The 20,749-nt window shown below is 36.8% G+C and overlaps 1 protein-coding gene across 3 annotated transcripts; it reads left to right on the forward strand.

Moving 5' to 3' along the window:
• The first annotated feature begins 46 nt into the window (after nucleotides 1–46).
• On the forward strand, nucleotides 47–18,496 carry RPAP3 (RNA polymerase II associated protein 3). 3 transcript variants are annotated; one of them, XM_014249098.2, is made up of 18 exons: nucleotides 47–144; nucleotides 835–975; nucleotides 2,065–2,223; nucleotides 2,785–2,925; nucleotides 3,333–3,455; nucleotides 4,644–4,771; nucleotides 5,349–5,470; nucleotides 5,802–5,872; nucleotides 6,857–6,988; nucleotides 7,679–7,806; nucleotides 9,427–9,548; nucleotides 11,000–11,070; nucleotides 11,226–11,342; nucleotides 13,061–13,269; nucleotides 14,399–14,594; nucleotides 15,219–15,316; nucleotides 16,808–16,908; nucleotides 18,009–18,496. In XM_014249098.2, the coding sequence occupies exons 3-18, from the start codon at nucleotides 2,071–2,073 to the stop codon at nucleotides 18,098–18,100; spliced, it is 2,004 nt and encodes a 667-aa protein (XP_014104573.1). In that variant the 5' UTR covers nucleotides 47–144; nucleotides 835–975; nucleotides 2,065–2,070; the 3' UTR covers nucleotides 18,101–18,496. The 3 variants fall into 3 exon arrangements, with proteins under 3 accessions (XP_014104573.1, XP_014104575.1, XP_005519359.1); XM_014249100.2 differs by having other exon boundaries at nucleotides 835–960; XM_005519302.3 differs by lacking the exon at nucleotides 835–975 and having other exon boundaries at nucleotides 92–144.
• Nucleotides 18,497–20,749: the final 2,253 nt, after the last annotated feature.

Here is a 20,749-nt window from a genome sequence, read left to right on the forward strand (position 1 = left end):
CGCCGGCTCCGCTCCCGGCACGTGGGCGGGAGGGCGGCCGCGCGCAGGCGCCGTGGGCTGCTGCTGCTGCCGCCTGGGCCGCGCTGCACGCTGGGAGCGGGCTGGCAGCGGCGGCGGCGCGGGCGGAGCCGCGGCGCGGCTCAGGTGAGGCCGCGGCGGGACGGGACGGGACGGGACGGGACGGGTCGGGTCGGGTGGGGTGGGGTGGGGTGCGGTGCGGTGCGGTGCGGTGCGGCGACCAGTGACCATCCCTGTGGTCCACGGGCGGCTTGGCTGCTCGGGGTGGCGAGGTGAGGTGGCGAGGTGAGGTGGCGAGGTGAGGCGAGGCGGGCACACACACCCTGAGGGAGTGAAGGCCTCGCTTGCGACTTGCGGGCGGTGCAGAGGCGGGTGTTGAGGCTCAGAGGGGCTGCTCTGCCTCGGGGCCTCCTGCGGCGCGGCCTCGGGACCCGCTCCAGGGCGGGCCTGTGCTGCTGGCCTGGCCGCCGGCGTGGTGCGGCCGCTCCAAGGGAATCGCTGGAACCAGCAGCCCGCGGGTGTTGGAAGGACTCAGCATTGAGATTCGTATAAAAGTGCCCTGAAGGGTGTAAGAGCTGTGCTGCAGAGACTGCTGTCAGTGCGTGGGTTAAGGTCGTTGCTAAGTTGTGTGCGGCTAGTGGATAACGGAGTAGTTTGACTTTTTGGACTCGAGCAGGGTGCTTCAGAGTGGCAGAGAACAAACAGCCAGATTTCGTGTTAGATTTTTGCATGCGTGAGAATGCTGTTTTAGTCAGAGATAGGAAAAAGAAAAGTTCAGCAGATTACAAGCTATTTTTTTATATTTTTATATTTTAGGTATCTTGTTTTAGCTACCTAGAAATGCTAGGCTGTATGGAATATTTGATGTGTCCATGCACAAGTTGCACGAAATTAGCAGACTGAATATTACTGTGGTAGTTCGGCGTTGGACAGCAGTTGAAGGTGGAAAAAAGCATAGTAAGCTCCTTAATTGAAAATGTGATGAAACCTATGTATTTTTGGCTTCAATGAAAGGTTCTTTCTGTTTTGTTTCAACTAGAAATAATATGTTGCTCAGGATAATCAGGTCACCAGCTGTGTATCAACTAGGGATAAACACAACTGCTGCAGCAGGGCATCTACTCAGCTGCTTACTCCTGGGCATGTAAAAACATTTCTGCTTGGGTAGCATTAGTTCAGTAGTAATCATGCAGTGTTTTTCCATCTCTTTGAGACCCTTGTCTGTAATTAGGGATGGCACATCGTACCACAGAAATCATTAGATTTGTTTGGCTCATAAATCTTTATATTATTGTGCTACTAAGTTATTGCACAGGTGTGAAAAATAATTTTAAATAAAACATGTTAAATAGCCTAAACTTTTTTATTCCTGAAAAACTTTGTGTAGTATCACTACAAATAGCTTATTTAATACTTCCATGAGGCTTGTAACAGATCCTGAAGCTTGTCAATAAGAGGTTAGAGTTAGCAATCATTCATAACTCTCTTTGTCTAAGTTTGTATTTAGCTTATCACAAGTTACTTAATCATGATTGTTTTCAAAACATGTTTGCTTCATGCTTTCAGATTTTTGTGCTATGAACTTGACAAACATGGGAGTTTTTTTTCTGAATTGTAACCAAGATTTTTTTAAGGTTACTTTTTAATTGACTTGTTATTTTTTATGAAAATAAAACTTCTTTCACTTAAGACAATAAAATTGAGACAACAAAATTTATGAAGACAGTCAAGTGTTGATAATTATTAAACAGTGTTTTAGGGACTTGCTTGCACTTTCAGGATTACCATTTTCTTGTTGGGTGCTTTACCTTCCATTTAGTTAGGAAAACATGAATTGCTGTTTTTCATTTTATTTACTTTGTTTTATCGGCGTTACATGGCTCCCCTTCTTTTTTTCAAAGACACTTAAACTGTGTTTCTCCTTAGTCTCTTAGTGTTTAGTATTTCTGCAATGCTATTAGGAAGTCTGATTGGCATGTAAGTCAGACTTTTTATTTATGAAGTAGCTAGTTTCCTTCAACTTCTTTTTTTCTTGAATTTTGGCAGATCACGATGAGCACACCAAGTAAAGCGATAGAACTGCAGCTGCAAGTGAAGCAAAATGCTGAAGAGCTGCAGGATTTTATGAGAGAATTGGAGAGCTGGGAAAAAGATATTAAAGAAGTGGATTCTGAACTCAGGAAACAGAGTGGGGTCCCAGAAGAGGTAAAAAACACAAGACCAGTGTCAACTCAGCTATTCATACTGTGATAATGTTTATTATAATTATGTTTTGCTTTAGCAAAATTACATTTATTGACTTAAAACATCTGAATAGAAGGTATGAACTAACCCATGACATATTCTTCATCTGAAGTTAATCAGAGATTTCTCTGAAAGCTGGACCACCAACAAAGTTGTGGGGCAGTAGCCTCTGAAGGTGATGAGGCCAGTAAATTTTTTATCCGTTCTGAGTAGATCTATGAGACTATTTCTGTTCGCAGCATCAGTATTGCTAATTTATGACTGACATTTAGTATATTGAAGTTATTCGTCAGTGCTACTCTGAAAAGAGTTGTCTTCTAAAACTCAGTTTCATAACAGACATGTAATATTTGCTATTATGTATTGAAAGATTTATGCTTGTTGTTGTTAGTGGTTTTGTAGAGTTCATGAGAGCAACTTGCTGATAGATGGATACACTGTCTAGATATAGGTACTGTAGATTCCTCAGTGCAAGTGATTTTCACACATCTGTTTTATAATAAGTTACTTAATTCAATTTAGAATTTGCCACCAATTCGAAACAAGGCTTTTAAGAAAAAGAAGAAAAGCAAAAATAAAGTCTGTTCAAAGATAACCTGTGAGGAAAACAAGAAAAACAAGATCAAGTCATACGACTATGAAGCATGGGGAAAACTTGATGTGGTGAGTCTTAAGATTTGTTTTGTTGTCTGAGTCTTGTCTGCAGTTGGTTCTGTGTTAAATAAGATATTGTTACAGTGCTGAGAATTCAGTCCACTTGTCAGTATCTTACTGTGCTGCATACTGTATAGGATAGATATTTCCCAAAAATGTTACATGTTTAATATTTGCAATATTGATAAATACTTAGTTTCCTATTGACTGCTTTTATCCAGCAGATTGAATTTAAGGGGAAAATACCTGTTTTAACAATAGGCCTATTTAAAGGTCATAATTATAGTAGAATATAGGACTAAGCACAACTGTCAGTATTGGAGGACACATTAATAATTCTCCTAAAATCTTGCTTGTATTGTTTTGCACTGTTAAATTATAATGAAGACAATGGTTTGTTTTTTTTCTGATTCCAGGATAAAATACTTGAAGAACTTGATAAAGAAGATAGTACTCATGATTCTGTATCTCCAGAATCAGACTCTGAAGAAGATGGAATTCGTGTAGATGCTGAAAAGGCTCTTGCAGAGAAGGAAAAGGTTATAGAATTATAGATGTTTATTATAAAGTAGCAATTTCCGTATAGGAGTATTCGCAATTTTCTTCTGAAAGATCATCCACTGAGGCTATACATCCGGTAAAAGAATTGCCTGTTTGGAAGTCCTTCTGTTTTTTTCCCTGCCCATTATTCCAAAGCAGAAAATTCCCACTGGAGTTCTATTCCTTCTCATTGTCAGTGGCAGCAAGCCTGGCAGATTCTAATTAATACATACTTGTGATGACAAATTTATTGATGATGTTTTGCTTTGAGAAGTTGAATGGCTGTACGGCGTTGCTGTAGAGAGTGAACTGGTTTTTACCTGAATGCAACATCTGAATGCCCCAAACTAAATTTGCAAGAATTGAAAAATACTCCTTTGTGATGCCAGTTCATCTGGGAACAATGGGTGAACTTCTTTGCTTCAATAATGGCAAGTTCATACCGGTTCAGTTTTACCTAATAAGGTAGTATGATATAGAAAGAGATCTATCTCAGGCTTTGTTGCCATGAGAAAGAGGCTAGGTTGTGTAGCAGCTTCTGTGTTTTTGATAAACTTCTTTGTTTGTAAGCAATCATGTAACCCATCTATCAGTCAATATTGACTCAGTAGTTTTAGCTTTGGTTTGAGTTCTTGTGGGGTTGTTTGTTTTAAATTGTCTGCATGGGTGATATTTGTGTTGTATTCCCACTACTGTGGGAATTCCTTGACATGTAATCTGCAGTCTACACTGAGAAGTTGATGTGTCTTTGGCCATTATTATCCTGGCTTCAGTGAGGTCATTGAGGGTAAAAGAATGAGATAAAAGTTGTGTCCCAGAGGAGACAGAAATGGGAAGGTTGGCTTGGAAAGCAAAGATGCTAAATCTAGTAATTAAAAACTTAACCCCATTCAGTAATTTGAGTAGCTCTGTATGTGCTTATTACAGATTTCTGGAAATGACCTGGAGATACTGAAAATTATTTTATAGACCCATGTTATAGAATATATAATGAAAATTATTTTATATGGTGCACTTAGGATATATCTGTTAGAAAACATATTTCATGGTAAAGCAGTACTTTGTGAGAAATGTTGAAGAAAAATATTTAAACATTTTTAAAGTACTTCGATTTTTTAGGGTTTTTAATTAGCAAGGTGTCTGCCAATGTACAATAACTTACTGAAAATGCTTTTTTCTATTCACAGGGTAATAACTACTTTAAACAAGGAAACTTTGATGAAGCCATAAAATGCTATACTAGAGGGATGCATTCTGATCCATACAATCCAGTATTGCCCACAAACAGAGCATCAGCTTTTTATAGAATGAAAAAGTAAGACTTGTATTGTTAAATCTGTAATATTTTCGTACTTGAAATGCTACCTTCAGATTTTTGGTCTAGTTTTAATTCTTGATTTTATACATCAAGTGCTGTGATGCACTCTGTGTAAGGCTGTTGTTGTAACCTGCCTTCCAGTTTCAAAGTAAAACAGGAATTGCCAGCAGAAGCAATCTGGTAGTCTTCCTCATCAATTTTTCCTTGGTTTGCACACTAGCAGTTCACCATCTCTTGTGTTACAGTGTAAGACTTGAAGGAAAAAGAGGAAGTTAAATTGCCTTTCAGATTCAGTGATCTCTATTTCTAAGGCCTTGATTATTGGGTGAAGAAAGGATAAGGGGAGTTGGTTATTCTTGCTGTGGCGGTAGAGATTCTTGACTGATGTTTGCCTTTCTTGTTTTAATGGATTCAGAATCAAGAAACTTTTAGCTACTTGGTTTGTGCCCCTTCTGAAGCATGTAACATATCCTTGTTATCAAGAGCCAGGAGAGGCTCAGAGTAGGATAAACTACTGAAGTGTTGGGGCTTGTTACCTAGATGTGTCCAAGCTACTCATTTGTTTTTTTGATAGGTTTTCTGTTGCAGAATCTGACTGCAATTTAGCACTTGCTTTAGATAAAAATTACATAAAGGCTTATGTGAGAAGAGGGGCTGCTCGCTTTGCTTTGAAAAATCTTCAAGGTGCCAAAGAAGGTGGGTCTTCTTTTAATTCTTTTCTTAAAATATATACAAACCTGTGTGATCTGCTTCTTTGATGTAGGAGTTTTTCATTTCTTATAAACAAAGAAATAAAATACCATGTTGCATATTCTTCTGGTAAGGTAAAATTCATGTAGCAAGTCCCAGTGATAGCAGTAGATGTTAGTAGTTCTGGAATAATTCAGTTTTAACTGTTTTAGAATGGTGCATTCCTTGAAATATCTCAGGCTTCTTGGGTAACTGCAAAAAAAGTTTATCTCAAAAGAATGCTCTGCTTATTGGTCTGTGCTTCTTACCTGAAACATTTTTTCTGGTCTTCTGATAGATTATGAAAAAGTTTTGGAGCTGGATGCAAACAACTTGGAAGCAAAAAATGAACTGAAGAAAATTGATCAGGTAATAATATTAATAGGCCCTAACATAAATTAATACACCGTGTTCAGTTTATATATGTGTCAGTTTTTATAACAAGAACTGATTCAACAAATTCTCACATGCTTTTTCTACCATCTGAAGTTCACTGAGGTCCAAATCTTTAATGGAGTTTCTCTGGGAGAAACTCACACATATGCAAATATCAGTGTAATGGTGGATCGCAGACTAAGACTGCATGTGTGCAGCATCTGGCCTTTTTAGGATTCTTCGTTGCTTGGTTGATTGGGTTTTGGTGGTTGTTGGTTTATTTTTTAATTTTCCCCCATTTTCTACTTCCTTTGTTAATGCTTTTTTCAATCATGCTTAGTATTTTTGTATAAGGAAGCACAGCACATGAGAGAACCTGTGTGTTCTCTTGGCCACAAAACTGCATTGCTAGCCTGTTTGTAGCCCCACTGATTGCTGTGGTCACCCAAACCAGAAAATTGTTCGAAGAACAGAACAAAATACTCCAGTGCAAGTTGATCCCTTTTGTGACAGGGAGGAGAATGTTAATTGTGATGACCTTTGTACATATAAGCTCACTTTTCACTTCTGTATGAATTTACTTACATCTCTTCAACTGTATTTTTGACAGTGCTTGAAAAAATTATTTTCAGAATGAAGATGCAAAATCTCCAGTAATAGAAGAAATAGATGATTGGTGAATTAGACTGTATACAAATGTTCCATGAGTCATTTCACACTGTGTTTCAGAAGTTACATACTTTCTATTTACCAAGCATTTTTGTGACTTGCAATCTCTCATAGAAATACATTTTCAAGAAACTATTTCAAATTGTTTTTAAATTGTCTCTTCAATTTGCATTTAACTCACCACACAGGTACTTCTGTTAAAAAGCTTGGCAGATTTTCTTATCTTAAAAGTTTGGAAATTATTGTAATTTATGTTCTGAAAATGAAAAGTGGGGAAATACTGAAGGGAAAAAATTAATGTTTTTACAGGCTCTGTCATCAAAAGAAAATTCAGAACCAAAAAAGTTTGAAGATGCAGTCAGAACAGGATTAACGGATGAAGAGAAGCAGCGCGTTGAAGACCAGCAGCTGAAACGAAAGGCAATTGCAGAAAAAGATCTGGTAGGTCAGAGGTTCTGGTGGAACAGGAGAAACCTAGCAAAGAAGAGGGTTGTGTTGTGCTGTTAGTTATGCAAATACGTAAATTAAACCTGATACTGCCTTGAATTTCATAAATGGAATGTCCTTAAATGTTTCCTATTTTGCCCTCTAGAAAGGTGAGTGGGACAGTGAGTTCTGTTTGGATTTGTCTGGAGGAATAATTATAAAAGGTAACTTTTACAGCCCAAATTGTATTGTGCAAAATTTCAAATACGTGGTAAGACAAGCAGAACTTAAAATGCACTTTACAAAGATCCTATTTCTCCATTATTACAAACATTTTGATGCTTTCTTGTCCAAGGGGAGTTGTTGGCTATTTCTTGTTTTCAAACCTCTGACTGCATGATGAACAGTAGTTATAGAAAGGTCTTCAGGGTGCAGGCAACAATGACAATAAAAATGTATTTCTGGATACATAGTCTTGACTCACAGTTGGCTTATTGATTTCTCCCTCTCACCACTTTTTCAAGAAATTAAGAACATTATCAACTAAACTAAAGTTTTTCTGTTCATTTACCTATGTAACTTCTGACTTATTATCATTATTCAGGTTTGTGATACTGATTGTAAGAAGTAATTAGTCAGAAAAAGTTCATTGCACTACATTTTCTTAATGCTGTTTGTTTTTTTTTCCTGACCTAAATATTCCAGGGTAACGGTTATTTCAAAGAAGGAAAGTACGAGGCTGCAATAGAATGTTACACCCGTGGTATTGCAGCAGATGGCACCAATGCACTACTGCCAGCTAACAGAGCCATGGCCTACCTGAAGATTGAGAAGTAAGTGGAATTGCACATGCTGTATTGTTTGTTTGTTTGTTGCAAATCAGGAAGAATAATGATCCAGCAGATTTTCACTTGAGTTATTGTCACTCCTCATTTCTGTTAAAATTCAGTATAGAATAAATCACATTGAAAGCAGTAAAGGAGAGGGAACAAAACTGTATGCGTGATCTTCAAATGCAATTTGTAGGAAGGGAGTTCTTAGAGAATAAATTAATTACCAGTATGAAATAATGGTTTCTGAAGTTGAATTTTTGTTCTTTCATGTGTGCAAAATTCAGATACTCAGCTCTCTGAAAGAAATTGCCCAAAGCTTTGTCTTTGAATATGAAACCCAGTCAGCTTCTAAATGTTGCACTGTGAAATAAGTGGATTATAATTTCTGACTTTGGAGAGAATGAATAAAAGCTTTTTCTGGAAATTGTTACCTTTTCAAATGTTTTTTTTAACTTCACTGATAGAGGCATGTATATGTTGCTTGTTTATTTTTAATTAAGTTTTAACCAAATAACCCAGAAACTGTAGGGAAATTCATGCTTTCAGGGCAAATTAGATAAGTTCCATATGGCCAGTGTTTAGGTGTGAACTTCTTTTGACTCTGTGATGGTGTGGTAATTTGAAAGTTGTAAGCTGGTAGCATGAGAAGCAGAGAGCAGAGGGTTATGTTCGTCATCTGTTCTAATGTAACATGGCTGAGTATCTGTAGAGACAGTAGATTGATCTCACATTAGGGTAAGATGGGTTGCATGGATAGTATTTCTGACACAACACTTGTAATTTAAAGGACATCAGAATGCAAATAGTCTTCTGTGAGATTCAGAGGAAGCTATACTTTAATTGAATGACAAAGCAAGAAAATTAATTCCCTATGATAAGTCTTGTATCATGGGTCTTTACATTTGAAAGAGGACCAAGCATAAAATGCAACAAAAGGCCATTGGTATTCTTACAAATTGCTAGTACTGAAGAGAATAGCATATAAAAATAAATTTGCATTAATTTAATGATAGTTTAAACATGAATGAAAATACTTTCATAATCACATAGTTGGAACCATGATCTTATGTAACAATATAAATGGGATGAGGAAATTTAATCTTAAAATTAAGCAAATGACAGTAATGCAAGCATATTCAGAATTCTCATTCTGAAATAGTTAAGGACAAGTCACAGAATTTCAAATGTAGAGAAATTTCTCATGCATACTTGCTGCTCCTCTGTGGTATGTTTTCTTTTTTTGTAATGGTATTTCTGGTTTTCAGAAGTACAAAGCCAAGGTACTAACTTTGATTTTAAGGCTATTGTTGAATTTTTAAAGTGAACTCTGCTGACAAGCTTTAAGTCTTTTTTTTTTCTTTACAGAGGATGTGAATTTTTGTAATGCTAAAAAGTCAGCACTTTGTTATGAAATACCAAAAGATACAGCTAAATTTCAAGGTGCTGAGAAACCATATTTTATGGGAGTTTTTTAATTCGCAGTTTAGCTCAGTGATATGTTTATGTATGTAGGTAATGAAGATCTACCTTTATATTTTAATTGGTTTGGGTAGTTCTTTCTTTTAAGCTGAAACTGCCTCTTGAAACTGATCATTAATTTTGTACTCTGCTTTTGCTGAGGTACAAAGAGGCAGAAGATGACTGCACACAAGCTCTGCTCTTAGATGCTTCCTACTCTAAAGCTTATGCCAGAAGAGGAGCTGCCAGAGTTGCTCTTGGAAAGCTAAAGGAAGCTATTCAAGGTATGATTTTGAATTAGCCTAAATGTGGTAGGTAAGAGATCAGTATAAGGACATGCTGATCTTTTTTTTTTTTGTTCTGACTTACCAAGTTTATTAGTGCAATACTTAAGGATTAAGGGTTTCTCTTGGATGTCACTGAACATGTATAAAAACTCTTGTGTTGGTGCCCACATAATGGGAAGACAGTTCTGTGTAGAATTACAGCTGTTGCTGTTTATGATAAGTAGTAAGAAATAGTTTGAACAGTTCTTTTAAAAAGTAAGTCATGATATAGGCATTAGGATGACTTACAAGAGGACAGTGAGGTACATTGAGAACTGGCTGAAGAACAGATCCCAGAGGATCTTAATCAGTGACAGGCCTCCAGCTTGGCATAGGGTCAAGTTGAAGGCCTGTCACTAGTGGTGTCCCTTAAGGTTCAGTACCGGCCCACTGTGGTTTGACTGGTTCATCAGTGACTTGATGAAGGGGCAGATGCCTCCTCAGCAAGTTAAGTGATGACAAAGCTTGGAGGAGCAGCCAGTTCCCCAGAGGGCTGTGAGCCTTCCAGAAGGACCTTGACAGATTTAGGAGATGAGCAGAGAGGTACCTTCAGAAATCCAAGAGGCAAATGCAGGGTCTTGCACCTGGGGAAGAATAACCCCTGCACTAGCACAGGTGCAGGGCTGACCTGCTGGGAGAAGGACCTGGTTAACAACAAGCTGTCCATGAGCCAGCAGTGCCCTTGTGGCCAGGAAGGCCAGTGGGATCTTGGGCTGCATTAGGAAGAGCATTGCCAGCAGGGCACAGGAGGTGATCCTGCCCCTCCACTCAGCCCTGGGGAGGCACGTCTGGAGTGCTGTGTCCAGTTCTGGGCTCCTGAGTGCAAGAGAGACATGGAGCTCCTGGAGTGTGTCCCACAGAGGGTGACAGAGATGATCAGGGGAATGGAGCATCTCTCTTATGGGGAAAGGCTGAGGGAGCTGTGCCTGTTCAGCCTCCAGAAGAGATGACTGAGGGGTGACCACACCAATGTTTATCAGTAGCTGAAGGGAAGGTGTCAAGAGGATGGAGCCAGGCTCTGCTTGGTGGTTCCAAGCAATAGGACAAGAGGCAATGGGCAGAAACTGATGCACAGGGAGTTGCACCTGAACATGAGGAAGAACTTCTTTACTGTGTGGGTGATCAAGCATTGGAACAGATTGCCCAGAGAAGTTGTGGAGTATCCTTCACTGGAGATACTCAAGAGCTGTCTGAATTCCATCCTGTGCATTGCTCTCCAGGATGACCCTGCTTGAGCAGGGTGGTTGGACCAGATGACCCACTGTGCTCCCTTTCAGCCTTGTCCATTTTGTCACTTACCTGCCTTTAATTATTTTAGAGGTATGAAAGGAAGATAGGTGTTTTAAAAATCTGCTATGTGTACATTATAACTTGAAATATTTACAGTTTACGTGTTGTTTTTCACTCAGATTTTGAAGCTGTTCTGAAGCTGGAACCTGGAAATAAACAAGCAATAAATGAACTCACGAAAATAAGGAATGTATGTATGCTTGTTTGGATATAGTGGGGTTTTGTTTGTTTGGGAGTTTTTTGTGAGGCTATAGTACTAGAAGGTTTTTATTCTTTATTACATTATTTTTAACATACCTTGTGTTTATTCATGAAACACCTGATCTTTTTGATATTTTTTTTCAGGAATTAGCTGAGAAAGAGCAGCAGACTCACCAAGAATATCCTGCAGTATTGATAAAAGAAGCGGAAATAAAAAACATAGTGAAAGTGATTGATAATCCATTACACATTAAATCAACAGTAAGTTGTTATGTGAATTAGTTTCTATAAGGATGGGAAAAGTAGAACTTAGAGTTAAAATCTACTTTCTGTGTTGTAGACTAACCCCTGATAGATAGCCTTGCCTGTGGAAAGCCAAAAATCTATAAATTTACTCTTGATATTTCTCAAGAATATATACACACATGGAAATGGTGAAGTTCACAGCAGTGGTGGTGTAATCCCTCAGCATGCAGTACCACCCTCAGCAAACATGGTGTATGCCTACATTTACAGTGTGGAATACGCAGGCAGCCCCAAAACCCTGTCTTGTGCCCATAGGTAACATTGGAGTTGAGAGTAAATACATAACAAATGCAATTGAGAAGCTCTGGGTAGACTTTCTTTTGTTTCTACTGCTGTTTACAGTTTTTACAGCAGCCATAGTGGATATAAGACACCTGCAGTTGCCTGCTTGTGTCATATTGCTGTCACTTAGGGCTACTTTCCAAAGAGCTTTGAGCATGCATTTTCATCCATGTAAGCTGCAGGGGACAGCTGGATATTAGTTTTCAATAAGCAATGTATTTGGATTGTGAATTATCAGTGGTTACAGTCAGATGAATGACTTACAGATGAAAGAATGCAATACCAGGTTTCTTTATGTATTAGGCTTCCTCTTTTAGTATGTTTAATCTTTATACATTTAGCAATCAGTTGTGTAAATACAAAAAGTGCTCGTTCTTTGTATATATATGCACTCATGCTATTTGAAAATGTTTACCCTCATAAATAATAAAATTCAGATGGATAGTTTTAGTAAAAAATGTGTGATTATTTTGATCCTTTGGGAAGAGGAAGTATTATGTCCTCTCTTTAACTAGAAACATTATTTCTTTAAACCTAAATGAATTCATTGTGAAGTACCTGAAATGCTATAGACAGTTATATTTATTAAGTGTTCACTTTGGCTGCTAAATTAAGTGAAGATGCTAGGTTGGTTGTATTCCTCTTGTTATTCTGTTAAGATAGAATAAGTATAGATGAAACATCTGTGCTTTTAGTACTTCCATTTCCTAGAAGTCTAAATTGTTGAGTATGTTCAATCATGTGCATTTGCCTTTGTATTTCTAGAGCAATACATACTCTGTTCATGTTCAGGAAATGAAGTTCTAAAGTAAGAAGTGATGAGAGCTTTTTTTCTAAGACCTGTGATGGTGGCACTAGGTGATGGTCAAAAATAATGAGGATCATGCAGAGATTAACTGAAGCATTTTAGCATGTGGTGGAATTAATTACCTTAGGATGTATGTAATTTGGTCAATCAGCAGGGTTGAGTTTAGATATTCATTATATCAAAATTTTAAGTTGTGGGTCAGGGCCTATGTTGTTGGATATTTTTCTGTTTTCCTAAATTGCAAAGCTTGACCACATAATGGGACAAACTATATGATAGATCTTGCCTATTCAACTTTAGTGGGAAAAAAATACACATTTTAAATTATTACTGAGAAAACAGACTATACGGAGATCCTCTAGGGTAAGGATATACTGGTTCATGAGGGTAAAGCAATAAAATTATCATATCAGGCTTCATGTAGAATGTTATGGTTTCCTGGTTTTGCCATTTATGTTTATGCAGTGTCTTCTCTGTGCACCACTGCAGAGGTAACTGGTTATCATGTGATTATTTGAAGTTACACACAGCTCTGTCAGGAGTCTTGAGTCCACATGTGACATGAGGTCTGTACTCTGTTTAGAAGCCATTGCGAAGAATAGATATTGAAGAAGTTGATGATGATGCATCAGATGGTGACTTGCCCAGCACTACTTTAGTCAATAACTGGAGGAATTCAATGAGTGTTGAAGCAACAGAAACTCTAGATCAGGATGATCTATTGACTACAGTTGATATTCCAAAAGCAAAGCACTTGAAAATAGAAGAAATCAGTGATACATCAGTATTACAGTAAGTATAATAATTGCGATCCTCTTTTAAAAAGGTAAGTGTAGTTGAAATGTAATCTTCATTTCCAGACGTCTACATGTGGTGAGGTATTGAAATACTTTGGAGAATCAGAATTAAAAATGAAATGTTAAAAGCAGTTCTTACACAGCTGCCTCTTTCACCACTCAGTGGTTGAGACAAATACGATCTATTTAGTGTCATGGAAAATTCTGTCTTATACTGGAAATACAAAGGAATTCATACTTTCCTGCATGCTGTACTCTTCTTTGCTTGAACCTCTCCATCTTCCCCAGCTGTTTTTACAATTTGTATTTGTAGTTTTTCAGAAGAGGTTTTGAACAGGGTTCCAATGTTCTTTGTACACCAGTTGTATGAGAGAAGAGGAGCAGATGTGTGTCACCACCCTTTCCTCTGTTGAGGCAGGTGGTAGCTTCAGATGTGCTCAGCTTCTAAGTCACATTGTGTTAGTTAGGCAAACTCAAGTAAGTCTGTCTTGCTGAAGCTAGGCTGAAGTACAGAATTTTATCCTTGTTCAGTCTTGGAACTTGTCCACTGCATCAACATGGCCTCATTCTGTTCATATAAAGAATCCTTACCAAAGAATTTCTGTGAGAAGCACCGACCCTGACCTTTTCTAGCTGTTAGATGGATTTACTGTGAAGTGTTGAAGAAAAGAATATGTTCTTAGCCATGTCTTAATTTCTAAAAAATCAATGGACTTAAATGACAAATTATAGGACAAAAAAATAGATCTAGCAGTGTTGAAACTAGTTTACCTGTTTGACATCATTACTGTTTTGCATTACGAAATTGCAGAAAAAGTGATATTTTCTTTTTTTTAGAGGTATATATGGGAGAAACCTATAAAATGCAGTTATTTCGGGAAACAAAATAGAGAGAGACTGAGTAAATTTAAGTATTTGCAGACGTGTTTTTTTTAGAAAAAGTGAATTGAATATAAAGTTTGTATAATTAGAAGGAATTTTGAAATATCTGCTTAAACTAAAACACATTCTTCCTAAAAAAGTTTTCAGTTATTTTAGCTTTTAATGAAAGATCTCCAGTTAGGTCTCGTTGTAGAATTCCCTTAAAAGATGATGTGATGTTGTGTTTCAAAATACTTTTGCAGGCTGCCTGTAAATGTGAAAGGAATTTCATCAACATTGCATCCATCTTTTCCTGCAAGCAAACAGAGAGAAAAAGAAATCAGAAGGTCATTTATGTCTGCTTCTCCAGTTCCTCCCATTCCTGCAAATTCATTCCAGCTAGAATCTGACTTCAGGAAGTTGAAAGACTGCCCTGAAAATATGTACTTGTACGTGAAGGTAGGAAGCACAGAGTATCAACACTGTTCGGACAGCTTCTTCAACATCAGTTGAAGAAACAGTACCCTTAGGTGGATGGATGGCTTTGTTTAGTGTGTCTCATTTGTACAATAGTCCCTTTTCCTAATTGTCTTCACATAACAGTAAGTAGTCTGATGTGCATTTGAGTTTTTCTTCTTTTGAAGCTTTTTATTTGCTTTAAGTACAGTCTCTGTTTTTTTTTTTAAATATAGGCCCTTGTTCTTTAAAGACTTAAATGCATTAGTAACTCTATTAAATTCTAATTTTTCAAATGAGTGCTTCTAGGGTAATTAGACGTAGCAACATTTTTAAACTGAGCTAATGCTTGAAGTACAGCACTCTATTTAATGTGTACTTTAACTTATGTGTATATGGAAAAAAAATCACTTAGAATTTTTTTAAGAGAAGTTAGAAATTACCGTTACCAAAAAAAAAACCAAACAAACAAGCAAAAGTTTTTGTTTGATGTCAAATTGTGTGATTTGGTTTTTTGGCTTTCATGCACTTCAGCATTGTCTGTGACCTTCTAAAAATACACGTGTAATTCTTATAACTCAGTTGTATTTTTTTGGTCTAAAATTAACTTTTTAAATTTTTCCATAGCAAATAGAGCCCTCGCTTTATGCAAAGCTGTTTCAGAAATCGTTAGATCCAGACTTATTTAACCAGATCCTGAAAATTCTACATGACTTCTACATAGAGTAAGTTTAACTCCTCCTTAGTTTTATATTGCTTATTGCTATTTCTAAAAGGTTTGGGGCTTTTTTGTTAGGGGAAGATTGTTTTGTGTTTGGGAGTTTTTAATTTTCTCTCTAGTCCCATCCTTGGGCTTACAAAATTACATTTTATAAAATGTAATTTTAATTAAATTTTAAAATGTCAAAATTACATGCAGGATTACATGGGCATAATGAAATCTTTGGAATTACTCAGTAGTTGCTTCTTAAGAAGTGAAACTGATGATGACACATCAGGTAGAAAAGTGAAAAAATACTTTTACTGAGTGTTGTTCAATTGTGCTTTACTAAAGAGCACCAGAAACTTAGATTAATCTGTATGAAATAACTTTTGTTTATATTATTGTGTGTGTGTGTTCTGAGAGCACACAGACTTCCTCATTGTCCTCTATTTTAACTTTCTAAAGCTAAGAAATTCAGAGGCTTTCAGTTTAATGCCACGCTTATTGTGATGCATTCAGACTTAATTATCTGCTAGCATTTTACAGATGCCTGTAGCAAATGTGTGTTGGAGACTGAGGTTCTGATAAGACAGGACCTGACAAGTTATTTTTGAAATTTCTATGCATGCTACCATTTGAGTCCTAAAGTTCATTTTGTCTGTCAGAGGCAGTGTACTGCTTTTCTGAATTACACGGTCTGAGAAGCACACACTCAATGTTTTTCAGTGTTGTTTTATGGAGATAAGCAAGCATGTTTATGAAAGGCAATCAATGTTTGCCTTTCCCTTGGTTTCCTTAAAAAGTAAAATAGCCATCACATGAGTGAAAAATGCTGTCTTAGAGATACAGTCCTGCATTTGGTGATACAACAGAAAGGCAACAGAAAAAAGCTGAAATTATTTTCTGTAAGGAAAGAGTCCTTTCTCCCTCCAAAATAAATGGGAAGAAAAGAAAATTACTATTTGTTAGTATTTGTAACAAAGGCAATGCCTGTTTACTGTTGACCAGAAAAATGTAAAATGAACACAATCTAGGAATTTTTTGTATGGGTGAAAATAAAGGCAGCTGTAATTGGCTCAGCTTTTCAATAAGTTTCCTAAGGCACAGGTGCTCCTTCCTTTAACACTACATATAAACATATGTATTATATGTATATTATATAAACATATGTATATTTACATATAAAAATAGTGATATTATGACCAAGTATAAGCATTAAGTCATGTAATAGGTATTCTGTATGTGACAGGCAGTCAGTTTGCATCAGTCTAGGTTTTTGTATTTCTTTGCTTTTGCACAGTAGAGCAATAATGCCTACATAAATCTTTCTGGATATTGACTTTCTGCTTTGTGAATGGACAAATGAACAGGAGAGGCAAAGACAGGGAATATGAAAGAGAAGGAAATTCTTTTGGTCCTTTAATTTCTTGTTCCTGAATTCTTCAATATTGCTTGCAGCTACTGAATATTTCTAATCAACAGTGGTTATTTTTATATTTGTAATAATCCTCAGGAAAGAGGAGCCGTCGCTCATCCTTGAAATCCTCCAGAGGCTCTCTGAATTAAAAAGATTTGATATGGCAGTAATGTTTATGTCAGCTTCAGAAAAAAAAAGTAAGTAATTTTGTAGTAATCTTTGTAAAGTTACTTGTGATACTGTAGAATCTGGAAAAAAATATGTAAAACTTAGTGCTATTCTTATTTATTCTACGTAATAATCACTTTAGTGATGATTGTTATTATTATTATTATTAATTTTAATTGTTTTAGAAGTTAATATGAATGTAATGTCATTTTTCTTAATCCTTTGACTCTTTATTTATTGTTTAGACTAGAAAGCTACAGCTAAATCCTCTTGTTTTAATCAGTAGTACCACTACATTTTATTCTGATAAAATAAGCTTTGCCAGTTTGTCAGTTTGTAGCTGATGATGTTAGAAATTGATGAATTTGTATGAAAATCTACATCTGAGATCCCAGGTGTCCAGATTATACACTTTCCACAATTTACAACTATTTCTTGACAAATCCTGACTTACCTGTTGGCAAAAGAATGCAAATATCTCTAAAGCACTCAGCCTCATTGTCTGTCCCGTTCCGGAGGCATCACTCACTTTAGTTTGCAATTTGTGTTGTCATTGGCTTGAATTCATGGTTTATAAAAGTGGGTTTTGTCTCAAACTTTTCCTTTATTTAGCACACCAGACAGGCAGTGTAATAGTGAAACACAAGCAAAACATTTCTCTGGGACAATGGAAATTTAAATTTACTATCTACCACTGAGTTTCACTAATAGCCATTATATTTAAATTCTTTTTTGAAACGTGAATCTCCTTAAAATAAAATAACTTGACTTACTGAAGTGCAGTGCCTCTTAGAAATGTCATTCACAGCTTTACCTGATGTAAGCTTTATCTGCCATTGGCATTAACATTTGTCTTCTGCATGTAGTGTCATTGTGTCAGGGTAGTAAAGAAATAAAGCTGTCTGTTGCCTGGATTATACACTTGTTTAAGGAAGTGTTAGGCAGCTCCTGGGCATTGAAACAAAGTGAGAGTTTTACTTAGCTACTTTTCTTCGTCCTCCCAGTAGTTTAAAAATGTATTCATATTTCATCTGTATAATCCATACACCACTTACTCTCACAGAGGGAAGAGTTGGATTAATTTACCTTACACAAAAATAACAGTTCATGTTGGGATTTTCTTTTTCAGTTACACAGGTATTATTCAATCATGTGAACCACGTGGGATTAAAAGATGCTTCTGTTGAAGAATTGGAGAAGAAATACGGTATTTTCTCTTAGCAGGATGGCTGACAAATGTTTGGATTTGCACCTTTTTCATGTGGAAATTAGCTAAGAAGGCTATAATGACTGCAATTTTGTTTCTTTTTGTAAATAATGAAACTCTTAAACTTGGGCTAGCCAAATGGCAAGTGCCTGGAGAGATCATTATTTGGTTCTGCAGTACACTTGTCTTCCAGTACCTGAAACAATATGGATCTACGTTTTCTTCAGTTGAGTCTGTTTGCCTGAAAAGCAATTGGGCAGATTGGCATTCAGGATCTGGACTGTAGATAGAGATCTTTATTAAAAGGAAAAAAATATTTATAAACATGTCTTTGGTAAGAATCAAACACTGTATATTAGAATTATGCATGGGTTTTTTATTTTAGAAAATAAACTGAATATTGAATTGAAGATATTATATTTTTAAGGATTATTTTTTATTAAGATGCCTAAATCACTCTTCTGTAATGGTCCATCACATCAGAACTTGTACTGTGCAAAGTGAACCTGAAGTATGATGGCAAGAAAATTCCAGAATTTTTACTTGAGTTTATCTAAAAGTGGAGTTTTAGCACTGGTAGCTGAGAACCTCTGAAGCTATTCCTTTGAACTGCAGAATAGAAGGAACACAAATAGTGTAGAATTAAACTAAAAGTTTAAAGAAAAACACTTTCTCTCTTCTTTCAAGAGTACTTTTAAAACAATCTGGTGGAACTTAATCCTTGTGGGTCAGTTGTTCCTGACTAGGTAAACCCCTTAAGATGACTCAGGAGGCTAAGCAAAATACCTCAACAGTAGAAGAAGGCAAAAGCATGAAATTAACTGACATTCTTAGATAAGAGTGAGCATGAGGCATAATAAATTACTTGTACTGCTCACATGACCAGGTGGAAATAACAGCATTTGTCAAGTATACTCTAACTGTAGTATCCAAGTGATGGTGTAAGCTTATCTGCTGGCTCTTCCATCTTGCAAATGTTAATATCCTCTGGTTTGCTTTCATCCTGATTGAGCCCTTGTGCTGTACCGATGCTTCTCTGAAAGTTTTGGGTTGGTAGTTGTGCTGTTTTTCAGAGGAATGATTAAATAGCTATAGCATTCAAGACGATTTCAAATTCCCAACATGGATTAGTAGGAAAATGTGTAAATGTTGTCTTGTATGTAGTCAGTATTAGAAAACTGATTTTAAAACATTTGCAGCTACGTTATGTCCTAGTTCAGATATAATCCAGTTAAAAAAAATTAGCTGAGCTGCATCCTCAGGCCTGGTAGCAATTGACAGGAATGCCATTAGCACTGGACCCCTAAGGTAGCTTCCAATTAGCCCTGGACCTTAACACAAGAGCCTTATGATATGGAATGGGGAATAGAAGAGCCCTTACACAGCACTGCTGCAGGCTATCTATAGTAAGAACTGTTAATTCTATGTGTGCCCCAAGTTACTGGTAACAGGCTGTTTATTCTTCAGATAAGGTATTGGGGATACTGCTGTAACTCATGAGCGGTGGGGCATGGAGTAGTTACCAGTTAATTTTATAGGTAGAGATTCTGTAGATACAATGTACCTTCTTGTGGACTGTTACAGGTTGTTCTGTGTAGAGCAGAGGTGTTTGCTTGACTAGGTTGTACTAATAAGCCATTTGGTACATTCTCAAAGGCTGTTTTTGAAAGTTGTTGTATGAAAGCAGGTGATTGGAATAGGGACCTTCAAAAGTAAAAGCAAGATCATGGCAGAAAGATTTGAGACTGTAGGCCAAGAGTCACCTACAACTCCGCTGTGCTCTTAATGAAAATAAGCTGTCGTGGTTGGGTTTTGTACAGAGATTTCTTTTCAGGATTTGTGCCTGTTGAGGAGGGCTGATGGAGTTTCTCAAGCATGTAGAACTTGTTCAGGTGGATGAGTAGACCTGGCTTTATGTTCCTACTAAACTTAGGCCACCAAGATTAATCTTGAAGATGATATGCTACTGTAGAATTTTGCTTTTATTTTTAAATGCAACATCTAAAGTTACTGAAGTTACTTTTCTGTGTATAGAAAACAGTGCAAGACGGGGAGCAGAGTGCAGGTATTCAGAGAGCTGCCAGCTCCACCTGCTCCAGGAGATGGCAGTGTTTTTCCCTTTTAAATTGTTAAAGGCTATGAAATTTCTGAATTGTAGGGTTTGATAAAACATGGAGAAGATTCATAGATGTGAAGCAAGTAAAAAACCATTTTTGAGGAGGGAAATGAAGTTTTTTTTTTTTGTTTTTTGTTTTTTCAATCCAACACTCTACAGTGGTTACAACCCTATTGTTTTGGGGAAAAAAAAAGGTTACATAAACAGTGTGAAGCAGTTAAATTATGAAATACTTTTTATGGGTTTTTTTGCTATGTTACAGCGTTCAGGGTATGAAAAATATGACTTCATGTTTGCTGCAGTGATGGACTCAGGCTTGAGTTTTGAATGATTCTTTTACTTAACAGTATTAAATTATGTTTTTCTAGATAACTTTTTAATTCATCAAGATAATTTTTTAAGATTTTAATATTGTCCTCCGGTAGATCTCTGAGACAGTCAAATTCCATACTGTCTGTTGATTCCATAAGCCAAGTTGTTAGAATATTGAGGGAACTTATCCTAGGACTTACTTCTGCAGAACATCCTTACAGCTTTGCCTTTTGAC

The sequence above is a fragment of the Pseudopodoces humilis genome, chromosome 5 (assembly GCF_049639895.1).
Source record: "Pseudopodoces humilis isolate 2021_Gansu_Grassland_sample_001 chromosome 5, ASM4963989v1, whole genome shotgun sequence".
NCBI classification, from domain to species: Eukaryota; Metazoa; Chordata; class Aves; order Passeriformes; family Paridae; genus Pseudopodoces; species Pseudopodoces humilis.

Bases quoted from the DNA above. Each gene is read 5' to 3' on its own strand.
- RPAP3 (XM_014249098.2), top strand. From the start codon at position 2,071: ATGAGCACACCAAGTAAAGCGATAGAACTGCAGCTGCAAGTGAAGCAA. The intron at 2,224-2,784 runs GTAAAAAACACA...AATTCAATTTAG, and splicing joins AGAGTGGGGTCCCAGAAGAG to AATTTGCCACCAATTCGAAA. The intron at 13,270-14,398 runs GTAAGTATAATA...ATACTTTTGCAG, and splicing joins AGTGATACATCAGTATTACA to GCTGCCTGTAAATGTGAAAG.